The sequence below is a fragment of the Miscanthus floridulus genome, unplaced genomic scaffold (assembly GCF_019320115.1).
Source record: "Miscanthus floridulus cultivar M001 unplaced genomic scaffold, ASM1932011v1 os_2367_2_3, whole genome shotgun sequence".
Taxonomy (NCBI): domain Eukaryota; kingdom Viridiplantae; phylum Streptophyta; class Magnoliopsida; order Poales; family Poaceae; genus Miscanthus; species Miscanthus floridulus.
The window spans coordinates 4,453-26,273 of record NW_027098269.1 but is presented as its reverse complement, the minus strand read 5'-3'; the positions used below and the strand labels follow the sequence as shown (position 1 = coordinate 26,273).

General features: G+C 46.7%; 1 protein-coding gene across 2 annotated transcripts; it reads left to right on the top strand.

Moving 5' to 3' along the window:
- Positions 1-13,310: 13,310 nt before the first annotated feature.
- On the top strand, positions 13,311-18,450 carry LOC136534909 (disease resistance protein RGA5-like). 2 transcript variants are annotated; one of them, XR_010778842.1, is made up of 4 exons: positions 13,311-14,400; positions 15,125-17,145; positions 17,296-17,351; positions 18,244-18,450. XR_010778842.1 is itself a non-coding variant. In XM_066527265.1 (3 exons), exons 1-2 carry the CDS (start codon positions 13,556-13,558, stop codon positions 17,139-17,141), a joined length of 2,862 nt encoding a protein of 953 aa, XP_066383362.1. In that variant the 5' UTR covers positions 13,311-13,555; the 3' UTR covers positions 17,142-17,145; positions 17,296-18,077. The 2 variants fall into 2 exon arrangements, 1 of the variants encoding a protein (XP_066383362.1); XM_066527265.1 differs by lacking the exon at positions 18,244-18,450 and having other exon boundaries at positions 17,296-18,077.
- Positions 18,451-21,821: the final 3,371 nt, after the last annotated feature.

Genomic DNA, 21,821 nt, shown 5'->3' with positions numbered 1-21,821 from the left:
TAAAATTATTTTGTTAAAAATATGGATTTTCTTTTTCTTTATTGCACATAGGAAAAATCTATAACCTAACTTTTTTTATTTTTTGTTATAATTATAAAACATAATGTAACTAATATTTATTATTTCGTTAATGCAAAAATGTAGTGTTTAATTAAAATTATTAAAACTATTGGTTTTGGACAGGAAATTTGTTTTCACATCATTTTAACGTTAATATTTTAATTTTTCATCACTCAATATCCTAATTTTACTTTTCGAGAGAGAAATCCCACCAAATCAAACATTGATTTAATTTGAAACACGACATAATAAACATCTGAATTCACAATTATTACATAATATCTCAAACACACACTACATTAAATCACTATATCATCAAGTGGGCACAGCAGTGAACTTCTTCTTTATGTATGTCCCTTGGTTATGATCGCGTCGTAACCATGGAGTGTCCTCATCATTTACCAAGATGCTAGGGTCTTTGTTCACTTTGAAGGGCGGAATTCGGTCATACTTTTCATAATCTTCTGACATGTCCGACTTGTCCTCAATTCCCACGATGACTCTTTTCCCTGAAAGAACTATGTGGCGCTTTGGCTCTTTGGTTGAGTCATTATCGTTTTTCCCTCTTTTTGGTTTGGTAGACATATCATTGACATAGAACACCTGATTCACATCCTTGGCAAGGACGAATGGTTCGTCTTTGTACCCAATATTACTAAGGTCTACTATTGTCATTCCATACTCGTTGTCTACTGTTACCCCGCCTCCGGTCACCTTGACCCATTGGCACTTGAACAATGGGATCTTCAAAGTAGGTGCATATTCTAGTTCCCATATTTCATCTATGCGGCCATAATATGTCTGCTTATTCCCATTCGGGTCTGTGGCATCTATGCGGACACCACTGTTTTGGTTGGTACTCCTTTTATCTTGGGCTACTGTGTAGAATATGTTCCCATTTATCTCGTACCCTTTGTATGTTACTGATATGCCATGATGGTTGCATAGCCAATAAATACAGTTGCTCATGGATGCTCTCATCACCTTGACATTTTTTTCGCAACCAACCGCCGAAAGTTTCCATGTGCTTACGCGTAATCCAAGCTTCAGTCTTCCCTAGAAACTCGGATCGTAAGAGATCCTTGTGTGTTTCAATATACGGATCTACCAAAGAGGAGTTCTGTAGAACTGTGTAGTGCGCTTTATTGAAATAATCATCCTCCGTACCAATATATGTTTTCCTCCCTAGTGTCCCCTTTCCGCTTAGTCTCCCCTCATGTCTCGATTCAGGAACACCAATCGAGTCAAGGTCGGGAATAAAGTCAACACAGAACTCAATGACCTCTTCTGTTCCATAGCCCTTGGCGATGCTTCCTTCTGGGCGAGCACGGTTGTGAACATATTTCTTCAGGACTCCCATGAATCTCTCTAAGGGGAACATGTTGTGTAGGAACACAGGACCGAGAATGAAAATCTCCTTGACTAGGTGAACTAGGAGGTGTGTCATGATATCAAAGAAGGAAGGAGGGAACACCAACTCAAAGCTGACGAGACATTGAACCACATCATTCTGTAGTTTAGCTAGATCAGTTGGATCAATTGCCTTCTGAGAAATTGCATTGAGGAATGCACATAGCTTCACGGTGGCTAGACGTACATTTGGAGGTAGAATTCCTCTTAATGCAACTAGAAGTAATTGCGTCATGAGAACATGACAGTCATGGGACTTTAAGTTACAGAATTTCTTCTCTGGCACATTTATAATACCCTTTATATTCGAGGAGAATCCAGATGGTACCTTGATGTTGTTTAAGCATTCAAACATGATTTCCTTCTCCTCTTTGCTTAGAGTGTAGCTGGCAGGACGTAAGTAATGGCGTCCATCATCTGTCTTCTCTGGATGCAGGTTGTCTCTTTCTCTCAAACAACGCAGGTCCTGTCGTGCTTCAAATGTGTCCTTAGGCTTTCCATACACACCCATGAAGCCTAGCAGGTTCACACAAAGATTCTTCGTCAGGTGCATCACGTCGATCGAGCTGCGGACCTCTAGGACTTGCCAATAGGGTAGGTCCCAAAATATGGACTTCTTCTTCCACATGGGTGCGTGACCGTTAGCGTCGTTCGGAACAGGTTGGCTGCCATGTCCTTTTCCAAAGACGACTTTCACATCATTGACCATATCGAGTACATCCTCACCGGTTCGGTTGCGAGGCTTGGTCAGGTGGTCTGCCTTCCCTTTAAAATGCTTGCCTTTCTTTCTTACGGGGTGATTTGCAGGAAGAAATCGACGATGGCCAAGGTACACGACCTTTCGACATTTTTTCAAGAATACACCTCTAATATCACCTGAAGCAGTGTGTGCATGCATTATATCCCTTGTTTGACTGTCCTGAAAGATTACTTAGAGCAGGCCAATCATTGATTGTTACGAACAACAATGCTCGCAGATCAAAGTGTTCCTGTTTGTACTCATCCCACACACGTACACCTTCTTTATTCCACAAAATGAGAAGTTCGTCAATAAGTGGTCTCAGGTACACATCGATGTCATTGCCAGGTTGCTTCGGGCCTTGGATGAGCACAGGCATCATAATGAACTTTCGCTTCATGCATAACCAAGGAGGAAGGTTGTAGATACTTAGAGTAACAGGCCAAGTGCTATGACTACTGTTCTGCTCTCCAAAAGGATTGATACCATCTGTACTTAAAGCAAACCTTAAGTTTCTTGCGTCATTTGCAAACTCCTGGAATTCTCTGTCGATTGCTCTCCACTGGGACCCATCAGCAGGGTGTCTCAACATATTGTCTACCTTACGGTCTTCTTTGTGCCATCGCAACAATTTTGCATGTTCTTTGTTTCTGAACAGACGTTTCAAGCGTGGTATTATAGGAGCATACCACATAACCTTGGCAGGGATTTTCTTCCGCGGACGTTCGCCCTCAACATCACCAGGGTCATCTCGCCTGATCTTATACCGCGATGCATGGCATACCGGGCATGCATCCAATTTCTCGTACTCTTTGCCACGGTACAGGATGCAGTCATTAGGACATGCATGTATCTTCTCGATTTCTAGCCCCATAGGACAGACAACTTGTTTTGCTTCGTAGGTAGTGGCGGGCAATTCATTGTCCTTCGGAAGCATCTTCTTTTGGATTTTTAGTAACTCTCCAAATCCCTTGTCAGATACACCATTCTTTGCCTTCCATTGCAGCAATTCTAGTGTGGTTCCCAACTTTTTCTGCCCTGCATCACAAGTTGGGTACAACAATTTGTTGTGATCTTCTAGCATCCGCTCGAACTTGATCTTCTCCTTTTCACTTTCACATTCTCTTTGTGCGTCACGAATGACCTGACAAAGATCATCAGCAGGCTCATCTTCTGTGGCTACCTCTTCTTCAGCTTCTCCCATTGCAGTATCATTGAAGCACGCACCATCGGGAATAATATCATTGTCGTCCCATTGTTCTTCTTCACCTTCTTCCATTACAACGCCGGTTTCTCCGTGCTTCGTCCAACAAATATAGTTTGGCATGAAACCCGACTTGAACAAGTGTGAATGAAGAGTCCTTGAGCAAGGATATTCCACCGTATTCTTACATATGGCACATGGGCAGCACATGAAACCGTCGCGTTTGTTTGCCTCGGCCGCACGTAACAAAGAATGCACGCCTGTCAATGAACTCTTGGGAGCGGCGATCAGCATTGTACATCCAATGCCGGCTCATCTGCATTACATGACATAAATACCATATTAAAACCTAGATCATAATTAATTATTTATACAACATGTGTGCCACCACAAAAGGTACAAATTTATGAAAGCATCGCTACAATGTAGACAATCCCAACTACAACTAAAAGAACTAAAGCTAAAATACATTTCAGGAGCACAAGGATTTCACGACCAATCTCAACTAAAACAGACAGATCCCCTGATTGTGCAACATCTTTGGGCTTCTTCGGCTGGATCACTGCCTCATTAGCCGCCGTATCTGCCTGTTGTGCAAGATATTTTTGCACGAGTTCAACATACTCTTCCTCCCAGTAGAAGCCTGAACATCGTCCACTGCCATCCCACTGAAATTAAAACAAAAAATTAGAACTTTAATCACAACCATCATGAAAATAGGTATAAACTAACCATAATCATTAAATACGATAAAATAACTCACATTGCGATCCGGACACTTGTAGAAGATACGATCCTTGTTGGGACCCTCCTTCTTCACTCGGTACTCCATCACAATCTTCGTCTCATCACGACACTTGCCGCATGGAATGAGAGGGAGGCCCGGCCTAAGTCGCTTTGGAAACCCATGAGAGGCCGAGGACCCGGAAGCAGTTGCCATCTACTCTCTATACTCATTTTTTAATACACTATAAATTTCTCATTTTATAAACAAATAAAATTAAGAAACTATAAAATTATCTATATCTCTAAACAATGATATTTTTAATGGTCATTGTGTTCTCGTCTTTTACTGCGGCAGGTAAGTAATTCACATGATATTTCCGCAAATTAACTAGAAATCGAAGAATGGATGGAGAAAGAGTAAGAACACTGCTTAAATTTGAACTTAAGCTCTCGGGCGGGCTCGGGGAGGAAGAAGACGGCCAGCAGGATTTATAGCTCAAAAACATGTTTTAATAAATAACCATCCGTACTAGTTGACCTTGCTTACGTGATCATCTCGGCGAGCATTTCTCCACCGGACGGCACCGTACTTGGTCAAGGAAGAGCTCCGATTCTACGAGGAAGGGAACACGGTCTTCCACGACCGTTGCCGCTCTCCCTCGTAGAATCAAAGCTCCTCCTTGACGTCCGTTACCGCTCGGCAGAGAACATGCTCGCCGAGCTGAACACGGTCCGCAAGTTCAACTAGTACGGATTTTCTATAATTTTCTAACTATTTTCTAAGTTTTTCATTTCATAAAAAGTTAAAATAAAATGTTTAGTCGCGGAGTCCATAGAAATGACCATATTTTGACCTAGCAACGCATTGTCAATTGTCATTGCGTTGCATTGCACCCCGGACCGGACTCCGGACAATAAAATACTATGGTCGATCGATGCCGTTCTTTGTCGTACAGTCGCACGGCGACGGCCGACGGACCCGTTCAACCACCAAATCTGTCAGGCCCGGCTGTTCGGGCGTATCGTCAAAAGAGAACGGATTTGCTTTCTATTGCACGGCCTTGCATTGCATCTGTCATACCAGTCGGAGGCACTAGTCCCTATACTCATTTTTTAATACACTATAAATTTCTCATTTTATAAACAAATAAAATTAAAAAACTCTAAAATTCTCTATATCTCTAAACAATGAAGTGTGCTATGCATGCTACAAATGAACGGTGAATACTAGTTTTTAATAGCTACTTTAACCTTCCTTCATGTAAATATGCAAGCTTGAAGTGATTTTGAGCTCAAATTGCTTACAAATGAAAAAAACCACAATAAAGAACCATATATATATAGTGAACAAAATGAGATAAGACAATGGTGAAAAATGAGAGTATGAGATTTGTAACCTTTACAACTGAAGAATCGACGGAGGAATCGAAGAAATCGACGGAGGAATCGAAGAATGGATGGAGGAACAATGGAGGGAGGAAGCAAGAACACTAGCTAGTGCAGTGAGCTTCAAAATGTGCTGAGCTCGGGCTCGGGGAGGAAGAAGGAGACGGCCGATATATAAAGGGGGGACCTTTAGTCCCGGTTGGTGGCTCCAACCGGGACTAAAGGTCCCTCCCAACGGCTCCTGCGCCAGACAGAGGTGGCAGAGACCTTTAGTCCCGGTTGGAGCCACCAACCGGGAGTAAAAGTATACCTTTACTCCCGGTTGGTGGCTCCAACCGGGACTAAAGGTCTCTGCCACCTCTGTCTGGCGCAGGAGCCGTTGGGAGGGACCTTTAGTCCCGGTTGGAGCCACCAACCGGGACTAAAGGTATCTCTAGTCCCGGGCGCAAAAAATGCCGGGACTAGAGCCCATTTTAGCCGAGGATCAAAGGTATGTTCTCTACTAGTGAATATAAGGCCTGTTCGGTGACATTATTTCCCGCCGCTGCCAATACAGCCTACCGAACAGGCACATAGTCCTGCTGCCTTCTCTCTGTACTCATCGTGTTGTTGAGCGTTCACGTACACAACATGATTGGTCTTGATCCTGGTGCCATCTTTGGCATTGCGATAGCCGGGATGGTGTTACTGGTAGTCATAGCGATGATCCTGAGGTTCGTGTGTGGCTACAGCGGAGGTGGAGGTGGGCATGGAGGAGGAGGCGGGTGACAGTGGAGGCGGGGCCGACTGGGGCGGCAGTGGTGGTGGCTTGGACGGTGGTGGCGACGGTGGTGGCGGCAGTGGTTGGGACGGCGGCGGCGGCGGCGGCAATAGTGGTGGCGGCGGTGGTTGGGACAGTGGTGGTGGTGGCGGCGGCGGCGGTGGTTGGGACGGTGGTGGTGGTGGCGGCGGCGGGGACGGTGGTGGTGGTGGCGGTGGTGGCGGCGGCGGGGACGGTGGTGGTCGTGGTGGCGGCGGCGGCGGCGGTGGTGGCGGTGGCGGTGGCGGTGGCGGTTTCGGTGGCGGTGCTTTGCTAGAGAGATCACTTTGTATATATGTCTGGTGATCACAGGTACACGGCTGTAGCTCTGCGCTGTTATCATTTTAATATCATGGGACCCTTGCTATCCGTGATTATTAGTTTGCGTTCATTAGTTAATAGTTAATTGGTTATCATGTTTTATCAGATTTATGTAATACAAAAATTACGAGTTTGTTCTCGTATGGTTGGTTCACAAGGTTAAATGCTTACTGTTTTTATTTATCATCAAGTGTTGCCGTGGTGCCAATCTACAATCTACTATATTTAAATAGGGGACCCACACTAGTAGATTTATTTGCAATCTCATCAAGTCACGTCACTTCTCTCTACCTTCTTCGATGTAACAAAGACCGTTTCGTCTCTTCTCTTCTTGGTGTTGTACCTGCCGCGGCACCTATTCTCCTTCTCGCATGTGAACGGACTAAAATCTGATCCAAACGCTACCACACACGAGCCAAATAAACAGGCACTCATCATGAGCTCCTCCTTTGGTGGTGTGAGTAATTGCATCACAAAATCGTCGAGGACCTGAACAGTCTATTGGTCAGATTTATAATTATAAAAAAACTCAGCCTACGGTGGACAGACAGCCCCCGCAGTTTTTTTACGTTAGGAAGAAGACCTCTCACGCAGGCCGAGAAAATCCCCGAACCCCATGCCCCGCCCTCGCACGGGGGGCTCGTAACCCTGTGAGTGGGCTGAAACCACCTTACCTGTGCTTTGGGATGCGGGACATACGAGATTTTTTTTTTCTACACAAACTGCGCATTACCGCAGCTATGCCCGCGGCAGCCGGGAGTCGAACTTCCGACCGGGGCCTTCCCACGACAGGGAGATTTATAAGCTACAGGCAGTAAAAGTTTGCAACAGTCACTGGCTTCGGTGGGATCCAGGTGTGGTTGATTAAGGCCCTCTTTGGCGCAACTCCTAGGGGCTACGGCTCCTCATCTCGCGGCATTGTAGCAGGAGCCGTTTCAGAAATCGAGGCAGAAAATGAACTGAGGAGAGGAGGAGCCAGAGAAGCCACGATTTCGAGCTTCTCCGGCTCCAAGGAGGAGGCCACGTCAGGTCAGCCTGGGGGCGGCGGCGCCTTGTGTTTCCTCGTGACTCACGAGATGCGAATAAACTCTAGTCCCTGTTTACATGGTTGGCACCCGATATGTGCACGCAGGCACCTGACGGAATAAGTCCGACTCCACACCAAACACACCTGGCGGACTCGAGTCTGATTCCACCAAAACCATAGAACATGACTTGGCTAAGCTAAACTAACCTATCTAATTAACTAGGACTGAACAAAAATCTGCTGCGTCGCCACCGCAATACCCAGCGCAGCACATGCCACCAGTTTTTAGAAAAGCTGACCATGAAGAAAAATTAGTACGTACAAGATAAGTATATCAGCAACACAACAAGCAACTCATTGAGCATAAGAGATTACATTAGGTTATACCCTTTTCCTAATTAACATTTTTTTTGAGGAAACAGGAGGGGTCAAGACCCCTATTGGAATATATTAAAACAACATTAAAGCGTTTTACAGGCAAGAATCAAGAGACAAAAAAGGTCCTTTTCCTAATTAACAGTTAAGCGGCTACCACAAGTCCAGGCACCTCGGAGGTCTGTTTGCAGAAGTAAGGGTAAAATTGCTGGTGCGAGACCCATGTCCTCCATTTTTTCCTAATTAACAGTTAAGCTTCTTATCCGTCAGTCTACCTTCTTCTTCCTCCCAGCCACATCCCCTTCATCTTCCTTCGTTCCCCACGTTTCCTCTCCCAACTCCCGCGAGCTCCTCCCCGGTGGCCTCGCCCACGCGACGTCTGTGCCCGCCCCACCCCCTTCTTCCCCAACTCCGGCGGGCTTAGAATAAGGGGCTCAAGGGGAGGCCGGCCGGCCAAGCGGTGGGGACGGCAGTCAGGTGGTTCGGGGATCTGGCGGCGGTGGAGCGGCCAGACTAGGTCGGGGAGGGGGCGTCACGGCTAGCTCGCTGGCATGCTGCCCAAGGGTTAGGGTTGGCGGGGTCGAGGGGCGGGGGTGGGGTGAGGACGAGGTCCGCTCTCCGGCCACCTTCCTTGACTTTAGGGGTGGGCAGGGTCGACAAGGCGGGGGTGAACGGTGGGCGGGCTGTCCAGCGCCGAGGCAACCAAGGTCGTGGGGGACGAGGGATGAGCCAGGGGCGGGTGAGGCAGGTTGCCGGCGATGGAGAAGAAGGCGCGGGAGGAGGCACTGCTGAGAAGCATTGCACGAGGAAGAAAGTGAGTAATGGTTATGCAAACCATGAGTCACCTGAGGAGTGAGGAGGAGACACACCCCTTTTTTAAGGGAAGTTTTTGGGGTAAGGCATATGTTAAGGGCCCATTAATGTATTCAGAGTCCAATTATGTAACCTGTGGACTTGTTTGCTAAAGTTTCGGGTTTATTTTGTAATTTTTCGGGACTCTTTTGTAATATAAGCCACCACCTAGAAAAAGTACTAAAACCTTCCTTCTCACCTCACGAGAGAACATAGTTCTCTTTTTCTCTCTTCTTCTCACTCTCCTTCCATTCTTTTGCACGAGAGAACAGAGTTCTCTTTTTCATGAGAGAACGGAGTTCGAGAGTAGCAACTAAAGAAAACAACCAACCACACTTGGGAAGTAATGTGTTTTGGAAGCACACCTCGTTTTTTTTTTCTCGGGAGTGTACGGAGAGGACCCTAGTTTTGCCCCAGAGCTTACAGAAAATAAGTAGTTGCCATATTGAACTATTTCTTGGCAAAATTGACGTATCTAACGGCAAGGGTTCGAACACTCACAACTTGACAGTGGTGCTATTAATTGTCCTCCCCTACAAAAATGTTATGATTAATCCTCAGGTGTTTCTACATGACTTTAATTTGTTTTAGCGAAGGCATGGACGGAGTATAAACCTCTTTGCTCATTTACGGCTCAACATACATTTCGGTGCTAATAACAGCACCCTTGAACGGCGTTGCTGTTCAGAAAGCCGAACAAAGACACGAGATTTTGGAAAGCCGAGGACAACAGAAGACGCTATATTTCAGAAAAGCGAGGCGGCCATCAAGCAAAGTAGCAGTTCGATCCAGTTGAGGATAAGCCAACTCTCGGCCCACTGGATTTCTTCAGCGGAGGGACAGCCGTCGGCACGCGGGCATGAGCATCGGCCGCCATCGCACGGTGTGGGCTCGGCCATCCCAAGCCGCCGCCTTAGGGGCGCAGGCCCCAGGCATGGCCGCTGCAGGCGCACGCGGGCTGGGCCTGTTTGGTTTGTACAGTACATCCTAAAATTCCTGTCACATCGAATGTTTGGACACATACATGAAGTATTAAATATAAACTAATTATAAAACTAATTACACAACTTGCGACTAATTTGCGAGATGAATCTTCTAAGCCTAATTAGGCCATGATTCGACAACGTGGTGCTACAGTAAACATATGCTAATGACGGATTAATTAGACTTAAAAAATTCGTCACGCAAATTAGCCTCCATCTATGTAATTTATTTTATAATTAATCTATATTTAATGCTCCTTATTAGTATCTAAACATTCGATGTGACATGAATTTTATGAGCGACTAAAAAACCAAACACCCCTTAGTCGGCCACCAACGTCCCTAGAACCACAGATCCGGCCGCGGCCACTACATGCTGGCGCGGGACGCGGGCACGGTCCCGCCGGCCATGAGAATTGGGTGACTTCAGGGACGAAGCCAGAAAAAAATTTAGTAGGAGCTGAACAAAAGAATAGAGGCTTTTTTTATCTTCTCTTAAACTTAGCCCTTCCTATCTAATACATATATGTATAAAATTTTAAATGAAGGGCTTAGGGGGGCTCCACGTGCCCAGGATCGGTAGGGGGGCTAGAGCCCCCTCAGCCCCACCGTTGGCTCCGTCGCTGGGTGACATGATTAAGCTAATGATACTTGTTTGGTATAAAAAAATAGTATTTTAATATACTTGGTTAAACTTGAGAATGATTCACGTATCAAAATATCAGACCTGCACTTCTTTCACCTGGAGAAAGTGAATACTAAAAAAGTCACTGACAGGGCGCAGTGGCTGCTCATTCATGTATATAAATGCTGCGGAACACAAGTTGCAGTGCAGGGCTTAATATTGTCGGCATAGTACTGACGATGATAGAAACTTCGATGTGTGAATGTGTGATGAGCATTCACGGGACTGAATTTGTTCAGTCTGATGGTGAAGTCACCTCCTAAACAGTGTTTCTATCTGGCTTAATTGGCTTGCGTGTGATAGAATAGAATAGGATAGGCCTGGTTCAGTAAACGAGATCCACTGCGATGGATTAGCATGAGAAAAGCGTATAAACAGACATAGGAGTACTAGTTTGTCATGGCCCAGCATGAGAATTATGTGCGTGCAGAGTGCGACGGCAGCTGCCACCCGTTGCCGGCTACGTGGTTGCATTGTATCCACCCATAAATAGCATTGTCCCAGTGGATACCTTGCCACCACAGACTACATTACGACCAACTAACCACTATGAAAAATGTCCACTGCACTCAGAGGACAGGGGCAGAGGTCCGCGCAGGCCAGCAAGTCAAGTCGTCGGCCCCCACTCACGGCGGAGCAGCACATGTTGTGCTCATCACTCATCAGTGCACCTGCAGTATCAGCCTCTCAGATGACAATGAGTTTTAACTCGGTAGTGTGAGCTAGCATTACCGGAAAACAGTGACTTTGACCGTATGCCACATGCACTTGGTAAAGACCAAAAAACACTCAGCAAAGACTTTGCCGAGTGTAACACTCGACAAACAGCACACGACATCTACAGTGTTGAAAAAAACAGCTATTTGTCAAGTGTTTTTTATCGCGCACTCGACAAATGGTTTGCCGAGTGTCAAATTTGACACTCGGCAAAAAAAGTGGTTTGCTGAGTGTTTTTCCAAAATACACTCGACAAAGGATTATTGTTTGTCGAGTGTTTTTGGGAATTACACTCGGCAAACCTATTTTCTAAAGAAAAAATAATAATTTTTTTCTCAGCATACCATTATTGTTTGCCGAGTGTTTTTGGGAATTACACTCGGCAAACCTATTTTTTTCAAAGAAAAAAAATAATTTTTTTTCTCAGCATATTTTAGTTTAATAGCTGTCATACAAAACACTCTTAGTACACCATATCTGCAAACACATCATGCTCCTGGCAACATAATTCTCTTAATAACCACATGGACATAGAAATGGAGATGACAAATTTAAGAGACTAATGACAGGTATAAGTTTAGAAGAATCGATAGCAGGCCCCGACAGCAGATCCGGTCGTCACAGCCTAGCCACGTTCCCAGGCATGGCCATTGCAGGCGCACGCGGGCTTAGGTGGTGTTTGGTTGCCCCTCCTAAATTTTAGTCGCTATCCCATCGAATGTTTAGACACATGCATGGAGTATTAAATATAGACTAATTACGAAACTAATTGCATAGTTTGCGACTATTTTGTGAGATAATTCTTTTAAGCCTAATTAGGCCATGATTTGACAACGTGGTGCTACAGTAAACATGTGCTAATGAAGGATTAATTAGGCTTAAAAAAACGTCTCGTGGAGTACTGACGGATTATGTAATTTATTTTTTTATTATCATCCGAACACCCTATGCAATATCCTCCCGACACACCTCCAAGATTTTAGTCACTAGATCCAATCACCATATTAGTCGGCCGCCAACGTCCCTGGAGCCACAGATCCGGCCACGGCCACTACATGCTGGCGCAGGACGAGGGCATGCTCTCGCCGGCCATGAGCCAGGCACGGGCGCGACCTAGGCTAGAGCAATCTGTTAACGGATGAGAATTGGGTGACATGATTAAGCTAATGGTGCTTGTTTGATATAAAAAATGAGTTAAATGCACCAGAGGTTCATTAACTTGAGAAGATTTCGGTTAGGTCCATCAACTTTCAAAGTGGTTTTTTGGATCCATAAACTTTGTATGCCGTATCATCTAGGTCCATACCTCTCCACGTTGGCTTCTCGTGATGACGTGGCATGATGCCGTGGGCCAGCCGCAGCCCCGCGGGCGCGCGAGCAGAAGCCGGTAGACGGCGCCGCGCCACCCCTGTTTGGAAGCTTGTATCTCTCCAATCAAGCCGAATTAGACTTTGGGACTTTAAGCAAAGTTGGAGATCTTGCGTAGCTCTACAACATTTGTTACTATCTCTTGTGCCAAAACTAAACGGTTTCGGAGTTAAGAGGGGGACAAAGATTGATGCTTCCGTGTATTTTTACGGTAGTATTGCATGAACACGGAGTGCGGCCTCAGGGACGACGGCGGCTGCGGCTGCGACCTCACGTGCACCACCGCCGGACCACGGTGCCGCACCGGTACGTCCTCGCTGAGAAGAGCAGCCCGACCGGCAGCCCCAAAAACCGCAGCATCTCCCCTGCGACGGCCAACAACGCCAGCGCGCCGGCGCCGGCGCCTCCGGGCTGGTGCTGTTGGTGCTGTTCCGGCTGGCGCTCAACTGCATCTGCGGGCGGTACCGGTCGCGGTCGGGCGTGATGATCTTCACCCCGAAGCTGATCCGGCGTCCCGAGCACCTGGCGTTCCTAGAGAAGGAGGACGGGCAGGCGTTCTTCGACACGTCCAGGCCGTCCTCACCGCAGGCCACTTAATCTCTCCTCATCAATGTTTCAGCTGCCCAACGTCCTGGCGAACATGACAAGTCAAGTCCGCGCAGGCCAGCAAGTCAAGTCGTCGGCCCCCAATGACGGCGGAGCAGCACATGTTGTGCTCATCACTCATCAGTGCCGTCTCTAAAGACACCTGCAGTATCAGCCTCTCAGAGTGGATTGGCGAGGGTGTGAGCTCTCTACGCCCAGCCACCAGCAAGCATGCCCCCATCTAGAGCTTTGCCACCACCACAGTAGCACTACGAAATCGCTACGCAAAGATCTGAACCAACCAAGAGATCAAGAAGCATGAGTGTGGTGACGGGGGCGCTGGGAAGCCTCGCCCCCAAACTTCTTCAGCTGCTCCATGACGAGTACAAGCTCCAGAAGGGCGTGAGGAAGCAGGTGCAGTGGCTCCACAGCGAGCTGGAGAGCATCTATGCCTTCCTCGGCGAGGTCGCGGAGGTGCCATGGGATCGGCTCAACGGGCAAGTCAAGGTGTGGGCACGTGAGGTCAGGGAGGCATCCTATGATATGGAGGATGTCCTCGACACCTTCCTCGTGCGCGTCGAAGGTGGTGAGCCTACTGACCCGAGCAGGCTCAAACGCGCTATGAAGAAGATGGGCAAGGTGTTCAGCAAGGCCAAGGCTCGCCGTGGTATTGCTGGTGCCATCGAAGACATCAAGAAGAATCTTGAGGAGCTAGCTAAAAGGCGTCTGAAGTACAAACTTGACGACAACGTGTGCAATCCGCTCGCAACATCGTCAACTCTTGATCCTTGCATGAAAGCTATGTGCAAAGAAGTGACACGACTTATTGGTGTCGACAAGTCAAGGGACGAGCTCATATCCATGCTGAATAATCCATCCCAACCAGATGATGTTGCTCCTGACAAGAAGATCACCAAGAAGGTTTCTATTGTAGGAGTTGGGGGACTGGGCAAAACCACTCTTGCCAAAGCGGCGTATGACAACCTAAAATCGCATTATGACTGTGCAGCTTTCGTTTCAGTTGGACGGGATCATGACTTGGTAAAAGTTTTCAAGGACATCCTCTTTGAGCTTGACAAGATAAAGTATGACAACATTCATAACACTAGAAGAGGTGTGGCACTCCTAATTCGTGAAGTCCAAGAATTCCTGGAGAACAAGAGGTACACATCAGCAACCCAATTGTAAATTGTAATTACGGAGTGCCTTTTAAGATGTTCTTGCTCAAAGTTAGTCGATACTACTAGTTTTCACTATGCAGTAGCTTATAGTAAAATATATTATCTCCATATCATCTATGCCAGATTGCTTCTTGAGATTCATTTTCTCCACTCCACACATATAAGATGAAATCCATTTATTCAGTGGTCTCTAACGTTACTGCTTTTAGCTCGTCTTTTCTAATGCCGAAAGATGTACTTCGCTCCCTGTATAAAAGGGCAATACACTATAATGTATTTATTAATTGTCCTTAGATTTTCAGAATATTTTCTTTCTGAAACTATAAACTTGAGGGGGAAAACACAGTTTTAGGGTTAGGCGGTCAGCTTGTGTTGCAACATGCCCTCGGGTACGTATGTTCTTTATAATAATGTGGCCTTAAATATGTAGATTTTTCAAATAACCCCTTTGAATTGGTGTTTAGTTTCCATAAGTATTCCAAAAGTTGTAGGGTTAATTTTTTGAATTGCCTCTTCTATGATTTCCTACAGTGCCGATTGTTAGCCCGAAATTAAGATTCTGAAACATCAACACATAGTTTCTTTTTGCTAGCGTGATCATGTGTTTGATGTGTCATACCGATTTTTTTAATCTTAGTAAATATCTTGCTTCTGCAGAAGCTCCAAACATTACTAACCAATGGTTCTTGCACTTTCATGTGGATAGGTATTTTATTGTTATTGATGATGTATGGGATGTGCCCACTTGGGAAGCAATCAAACTGTCACTTGTTGAGAATAATTGTGTAAGTAAAGTAATCACAACTACTCGTAAGTTTGATGTTGCCAATGAAGCTGGTGACGTTTACAAGCTAAAACCACTTTCTGATGATGACTCCATGAAGTTACTCTATACAAGGATATTTGGTGCAGAGGGGAAGTACCATGATAAGGAACCAGAAGATGTCATCAATAAAATTGTAAAGAAATGTGGTGGTATACCATTAGCAATCGTGACAACGGCTAGTTTGTTGGCCGGTAAACAAAAGTATGAATGGTCTGAGGTGTTGAACTCTATTGGTTTTGGATCCAAAGGCAATATGGAAGCTGAAGAGACTATGACAATACTTTCATTTAGCTACTACGATCTGCCTCCACATTTGAGGACATGCTTACTATATCTAAGTACATATCCAGAAGACTATGTGATCAGAAAGGATTCTTTGATATGGAAGTGGGTAGCTAAAGGATTTATCGATGGGAAACAAGGTACAAGATTATTTGAGCTTGGAGAAAGATACTTCAACGATCTCATTAATAGAAGCTTGATCCAGGTGGTGGAGAACGACTTGGATGGAACAGTATCAGGCTGTCGTGTTCATGATATGGTTCTTGATCTGATGCGTAAGCTTTCATCTGAAGAAAACTTTATTGCTATATTAGGAGGCAATGTGGAAGGAACACCTGCACCAAGCAATGTCCGTCGATTAACCCACCAAAATAGAATAGCCGAACACAATAATTCTGAAGCAGTGGTTATTGGGATGCCAAAAGTGAGGTCATATACTGCATTCATGTGTTGTATTGATAGCCGGGGCCAGTTTTTGAGATTTAAACTTTTGCGCGTGCTGGATATAGTGGGTTGTAACTTTAAGGAAGGTTGTCACCTTGAGCATCTTGGTGATTTACTTCACTTGAGGTACCTTAGGATAAAATTCTACGGTCGTTTCCTTGAGCTCCCCATACAACTAGGGAATCTAAAGTTACTGCAAACACTCGATGTGGGTGGAACGTTGCCAGCTAGCATTGTGCAACTAAAAGATCTGGTCCGGCTATGTGCTCAATACGGGGTACCGGATGGCATTCGGAAGCTGGTTTCCCTGGAGGAGCTAAGAATAGTTATTGGTTGCAGTGATAAGCCCAAGAGATTTTTCAAGGAGCTTGCCAGCCTGCGAGAACTGAGGGTGCTCGTGTTCGGCACTCAAGGGACGGACGAGAGCATGCAGAGAGATTTTGTGGAGTCTCTAAGCAATATGCAAAAGCTCCAGTATATACATGTGCATAGTTCACCTTGGTTAGCGGATACAGCCATGTGGGAAGCAGTAGGCTTGGTGCTCCCACGACCTCTCCATTATTTGGGATGGCATGAAATTAGATTGTCCAAATTGCCGTCATGCATTAATCCATCAGCTCTTCCCATCCTGGCCCACTTGGAGCTGTTTGTGATTACTATGGATGAGCAGGATCTGAAACTCCTTGCTAGGTTACCGGTGCTCTGTTATCTCAACCTGACAACATGGTCCACGGTAACAGCAAGCAATATTAACTCCAGTGATCGCAGCTTCTTCCAGAAGTTGAGGTACTTTGAGTTCAATCAAATGGTCCAGTTTGAGCAGCCCGATGAGGAGGACGCTAGCGTTTCATTGCATATATGGAATGGAGAAGATGCTACGGCCATTGCCTCTAGAAACAGCAGTGACTCCAGAAAAGTTGTACCCTCTGGCGTGATGCCAAATCTTGAAGTGCTTTGTTTTAATGTCAATTTGCGGGCCCTAAAAGATAACTACCGTGACTACTGTGGGAATATTGGCTTGGAGTACCTGCCTTCCCTTCGGGAACTCAGAGGTTGGATCATCCGTGGAGACATGCCTGTTGCGGAGAGCGATGCTGCGTTGGCTCCACTGAGAGACGCATGCAACGTCCATCCCAACCATCCCACGTTTCGTATGCTTAGATCATATTAATCAGGTACGATGAGAATTTTGTATAGTTCCGATCAAATTATTATCTCATTATTTGTTTCTATCTTGTTACAGTTGCGTCTCCATTTTGGCATATATATATACAGCACTTGCTTGTCTCTACTCAATTAATTATTAGCTTTATCCGAATTTTCAGGAGGAGACAATAATGTGTATTAAAGAGATACGAATTTGGATCTGCATGCGTACAGTGTAAGTACTCTCCCCAACTTGTTCTGTTCTATCCTAGCTGATGGTGTCACTGTTGCTGCTCGTGCGTGTCAGCCATTCGACTGCACAGATTTTGAAAAATGTGTTAACCCACTGTCCGTCAAACAAATAAGGCTCTCAGGTGACTTATTAAGTTAGATGACTGAAAAAAAGTGATTTATAAGTCATGTCTGTTTGGTTGTAGATGACTTATAAGCTCATGCCTGTTAGGTGAAAGGTGTGGGGTCCACGTGAAAAGGGTGGCTTATAAGTTTTAAGTAGAGGTGAATCAGCTTATTTCTTGTAAGCAGGGGTGACTTATTAGTTGGTGGTATTTGGCAAAATCAGTTACTTATTTTATTTTTTAACTTATAAGTAGGTGACTTATTTGGAACCAAACATGCCTTAACTTTGTGATTCCTGAGTCCTGACTACATGGAATGGTCTAAGAGACATTTCTGGTACAGCACCGTCGCATTTCCATTATGCGAACATCTATGCTGATGTATGAATTACCGAACCTGTTTTAGCACATACTGATTTTCCATTGAATCCATTATATATCGGACGTAGGTTTTTTCAGTCACTGGCTGCACCAACTCTGTTTCTGGCCACCAGTCGATACTCTGTTTTCCAGTCTCCTATGTCCTATCTTGATGTAACATGTACTGTGCTGCATCGATGGTTGGTTCCTTCGTCTGATTTGTACATAAGTCACTTGTTTATAATCTGTCACTTGAGAGTCTATGGCACATCTATCCTTTTATGATTCTTCACTAGGAAATAAGCACTTTGGTCATCGGATAATTTATGGTTGTAAGCATAATATGTGCACGAAGATTAAGTCGAGTTATTGATGTTTCTGATCCAAGTTTCTGCATGAACCGTGGTGCAGCTCAAATGTAGTTGGCTTCAATGCTTGTAAGACTACAACAGAGCCCATCGCCACAAGACACAACTTCGCTTGACTGTGGGCCAGACGGCTTCGGCTCTTATGTTCACCCGAGCTATTTTCTATTCGAATAAATATATGCTGTATCAAATTTTCAGTGTACTCAGAGCTGCTATTAGAACCTGCTGCAACATTTTTCTTTTTGCTGAACTCGTGACTTGTATTATCTACTATATATACCTAAATAGGAGGAACCCACTAGCAGATTTCTCTACGATTTCGTAAAGCCACATCTTCCTAGGGGGGCCACCAAACCACTAAGCTCATCCACTAATCTATGGCGACATCGTGCTCGAAACTTTTTCAAATTTTTTCCACGGCATATGCATACGATATCACACGTGGAAATGTCCTGGTTTGTGAGCATTGTACGTGACAATGTGCTCGAAACTTTTTCAATTTTTTTCCACGGCATACGCATACGATATGGCGACAACTCGACAAGTTTCATGATTTTCGGAATTCATTCGCATTTTTTACAATTAAAAAACCACTCCCACGCAAGTTGGCGGCGTTGCCCCGTGAGCACGTTGATCGAAATTTCGAGACAGTTCCTGGATTTAGCCTAAATTTATACTAAGAAACAAGGATAACATTTTTTGAACGAATGTAATCCATTATTCGATGCACCTGCAGTTCAAACTTACATTTTCCAGAAAAATTCAACAAAACAAAATAAACTATAGAAATGTGTCAAAAGGCAATGAAAATGACCCAAATTTAAACATATTGTTTGTGGTAGTGTACTAAAGCTTCAAAAAAAATTGGTGGCAAAAAACCAAATAAAAAATTATTTTGCCGAGTGCCTAGGGTTGGCACTCGGCAAAGAGCTGCTGAATTTTTTTAAAAACTTCGCCGAGTGCCAGATCACGACACTCGGCGAAGAAAATTGACTTTGCCGAGTGCTGCCGATCTGGCACTCGGCAAAGCCGCCTTATCCCTTCACCCGCGCCCGGCCGGCGCCCTCTCTCTCTCTTTCTCTCATTTCTCTCTCCCTCTCACCTCTCTCTCCCTCAGTCGCCGCCGCCGCACATCGCCGGCCCGCGCCTCCGCACATCGCTGGCCACCGTGCCTCCCCGTACGGTGGCCCCTCGCCAGCCAGCGCCCCCAGGCCGCCTCCCCGCACGGGCCCCAGCGCCACCGTGGCGCGCCCCGCCGGCGGCCACCGCCCCCGCCCGGCCTCCACCGCCCGCGCCGGCCCCCTCGGCGGCCACCTCCCCCGCCTGCGCGCCCCCCTCGGTGGCCACCTCCCCCGCCAGCGGCCACCGACCCCTATTATGGCCACTGCAGAAGAGAGGAGGAGGAGGCGCGCCGCGGCTACCGCCCCCGCCCGGCCTCCACTACCCACGCTGGGCCCCTTGGTGGCCACCTCCCCCGCCTGTGCGCCCCCCTCGGCGGCCACCTCCCCCGTCGACGGCCACTGCCCCTGCCGGCAGCCACTGCAGAAGAGAGGAGGAGGAGGCAGGGGAGAAGAGAGGAGGAGGGGAGAAGAGAGGAGGAGAAGGAGAAGGAGAGGAGAAGGAAGGTGCCGGCCTAGGCCCGTCGACCCTCACGCCGCTGCAGTCGTCCCCGCGCGACCCTCGTTGTTGCCATTCTCGTCGCGAAGGTATGCCCTACACCTGTAGTAGTTAGTAGTAGTACTTAGTAGTGTTAGTAGTAGTTAGTAAGTAGTAGTAGTTAGTAGTGTTAGTAGTATTGTTAGTAGTAAGTAGTGATAGTAGTAGTGTTAGTAGTAGTAGTGTTAGTGTTAGTAGTAGTTGTAGTGGTAGTAGTACTTGTTGTTGTACTACTTTGATACTTTCATCTGCATGAAAAGAGAACTAAAGTACATGGCTCGTCTTGGTATATATATGTTTGTTGGCCTTCGTGCCTATGTTTGGTATATATGTGGTTGTTGGCCATCGCGCCTACGTTTCTTGCAGGTTTTGGAAACCTCCCCATGAAGGGGAGGTGCTGCCGAAATTTTCAATGGATTCTAACCTATTGCCTTTTTATGTAGGAGAAGGACCCGTGGGAGGGACTCGGCGACCCCGATCGTCTTCGTCGGCGCTGCTGGTCTGCCTGCACCGCATCGCCTCGCCACTGCACCGACACGCCACTGCCCCGCTAGCCTGACTCCACCGCCACCCTAGGTATAACCCACTCCTCCTTTGCATGCATGTTTTATATGGTCATGTAGCCCAGTTAGGCATCTCTCGTTCGAAAGAGATATGGTCGGAGGTATGCAGATCTTTGCATATATGTGACCGTATCTCTTTCGGATTGTCCACGTATTTTGGACAGCCCGCGGATGCGTAGATGAGGTTAGTTTCCATGGTTTGCTCCGGTCCGAGACAGACTTTCGGCATCACCTCCCTGTCGTTCATTTTTCATCTCTTTATAAGTACTTGTAATTTAACTGTGCTAATTGGTTTACTCTTTGAAATTGTAGGCACTCGACAAAATGCCGGGCGGAAGGCAGGCCCGTCGGGGGTCAACTCCCTCTACATGAGGGAGCGCTCACCACCCCACGCTGAGGAGGACCCCTTGCCGGAGCCGCCGACGAGGAGGACGAGGAGCGGCCGCCCCCGCGGCCGTCCGAGGACGAGGGTGCAGCCGGCTGCCACCCCGTCGGTGGACGAGGACGACCAGGCGGTGGGCCTACACATAGGAGGGTTTGGCACTTCCTCTGACTTGTCGGACCACGGGGAGGCGGCGATAGCGACAGCAGGGGGTTCCACTTGCACTGCCTGTGGCTCTACCTCGTCGGGAGTCTACTTGCGTGGGCCCTCGCAGCTCCCGGCGCGGCCGATCCCACTTCACCAGCGCCCGGTGATTCGACCCAGCGGCGACAAGTAAGTATTATTTCACTACTATTTCATATGACATGTTGAAAATCGAACTGGAGACTAATAATTCTTCTTAATGACTCTTACAACAACTGGGAAGTTGTGTCCGGAACGGGCCGGCACATCAATGGCGCCCTGGACCTTCTGATTTGGCAGCACTACCCTGGCATGGTCACCTACGCCTCGGTAACATCACCGCCCTGGATGTGGGACCACTTCTACGCCACCGAGGACAGCGAGTTCGGCACCGTTGCGGCGTGGATCAAGGCCGAGTTCTGGGTGAGTCTTCATCGCACTAAATTGGTCAATACTACGCATTCATTGGTCGTTCTTGAAATAATGAAACGATACATGATGTCTGTATGCAGGACTTCTTCAGGTGCGATGAAGGGTTTGAGGACCGGGCGGCGCGAGTGCAGGACAAGGTCTGTAGGTCTCGACTCTCGGACCTGTACCATGAGATGCGGCTCCAGTGCATCATCGACTACAGCGCCGACGTCCTTGGTCAGGTGGTGAGGAAGGCCAATGCCAGGACCAGGACGCTCACCAAGGAGCAGTACCTCTCGGTAAGTATGAAATATTAATACTGACTCCTTCCATTGAGAATAGGTAGGCTTCATTTCATCTTCTGACATATCAATAACTTGATGGCATGCAGCAATGTCCTGATTGGTGCGCCAGGCACCGCCTCTG

Bases quoted from the DNA above. Each gene is read 5' to 3' on its own strand.
- LOC136534909 (XM_066527265.1), top strand. From the start codon at position 13,556: ATGAGTGTGGTGACGGGGGCGCTGGGAAGCCTCGCCCCCAAACTTCTT. The intron at 14,401-15,124 runs GTACACATCAGC...TCATGTGGATAG, and splicing joins GAATTCCTGGAGAACAAGAG to GTATTTTATTGTTATTGATG.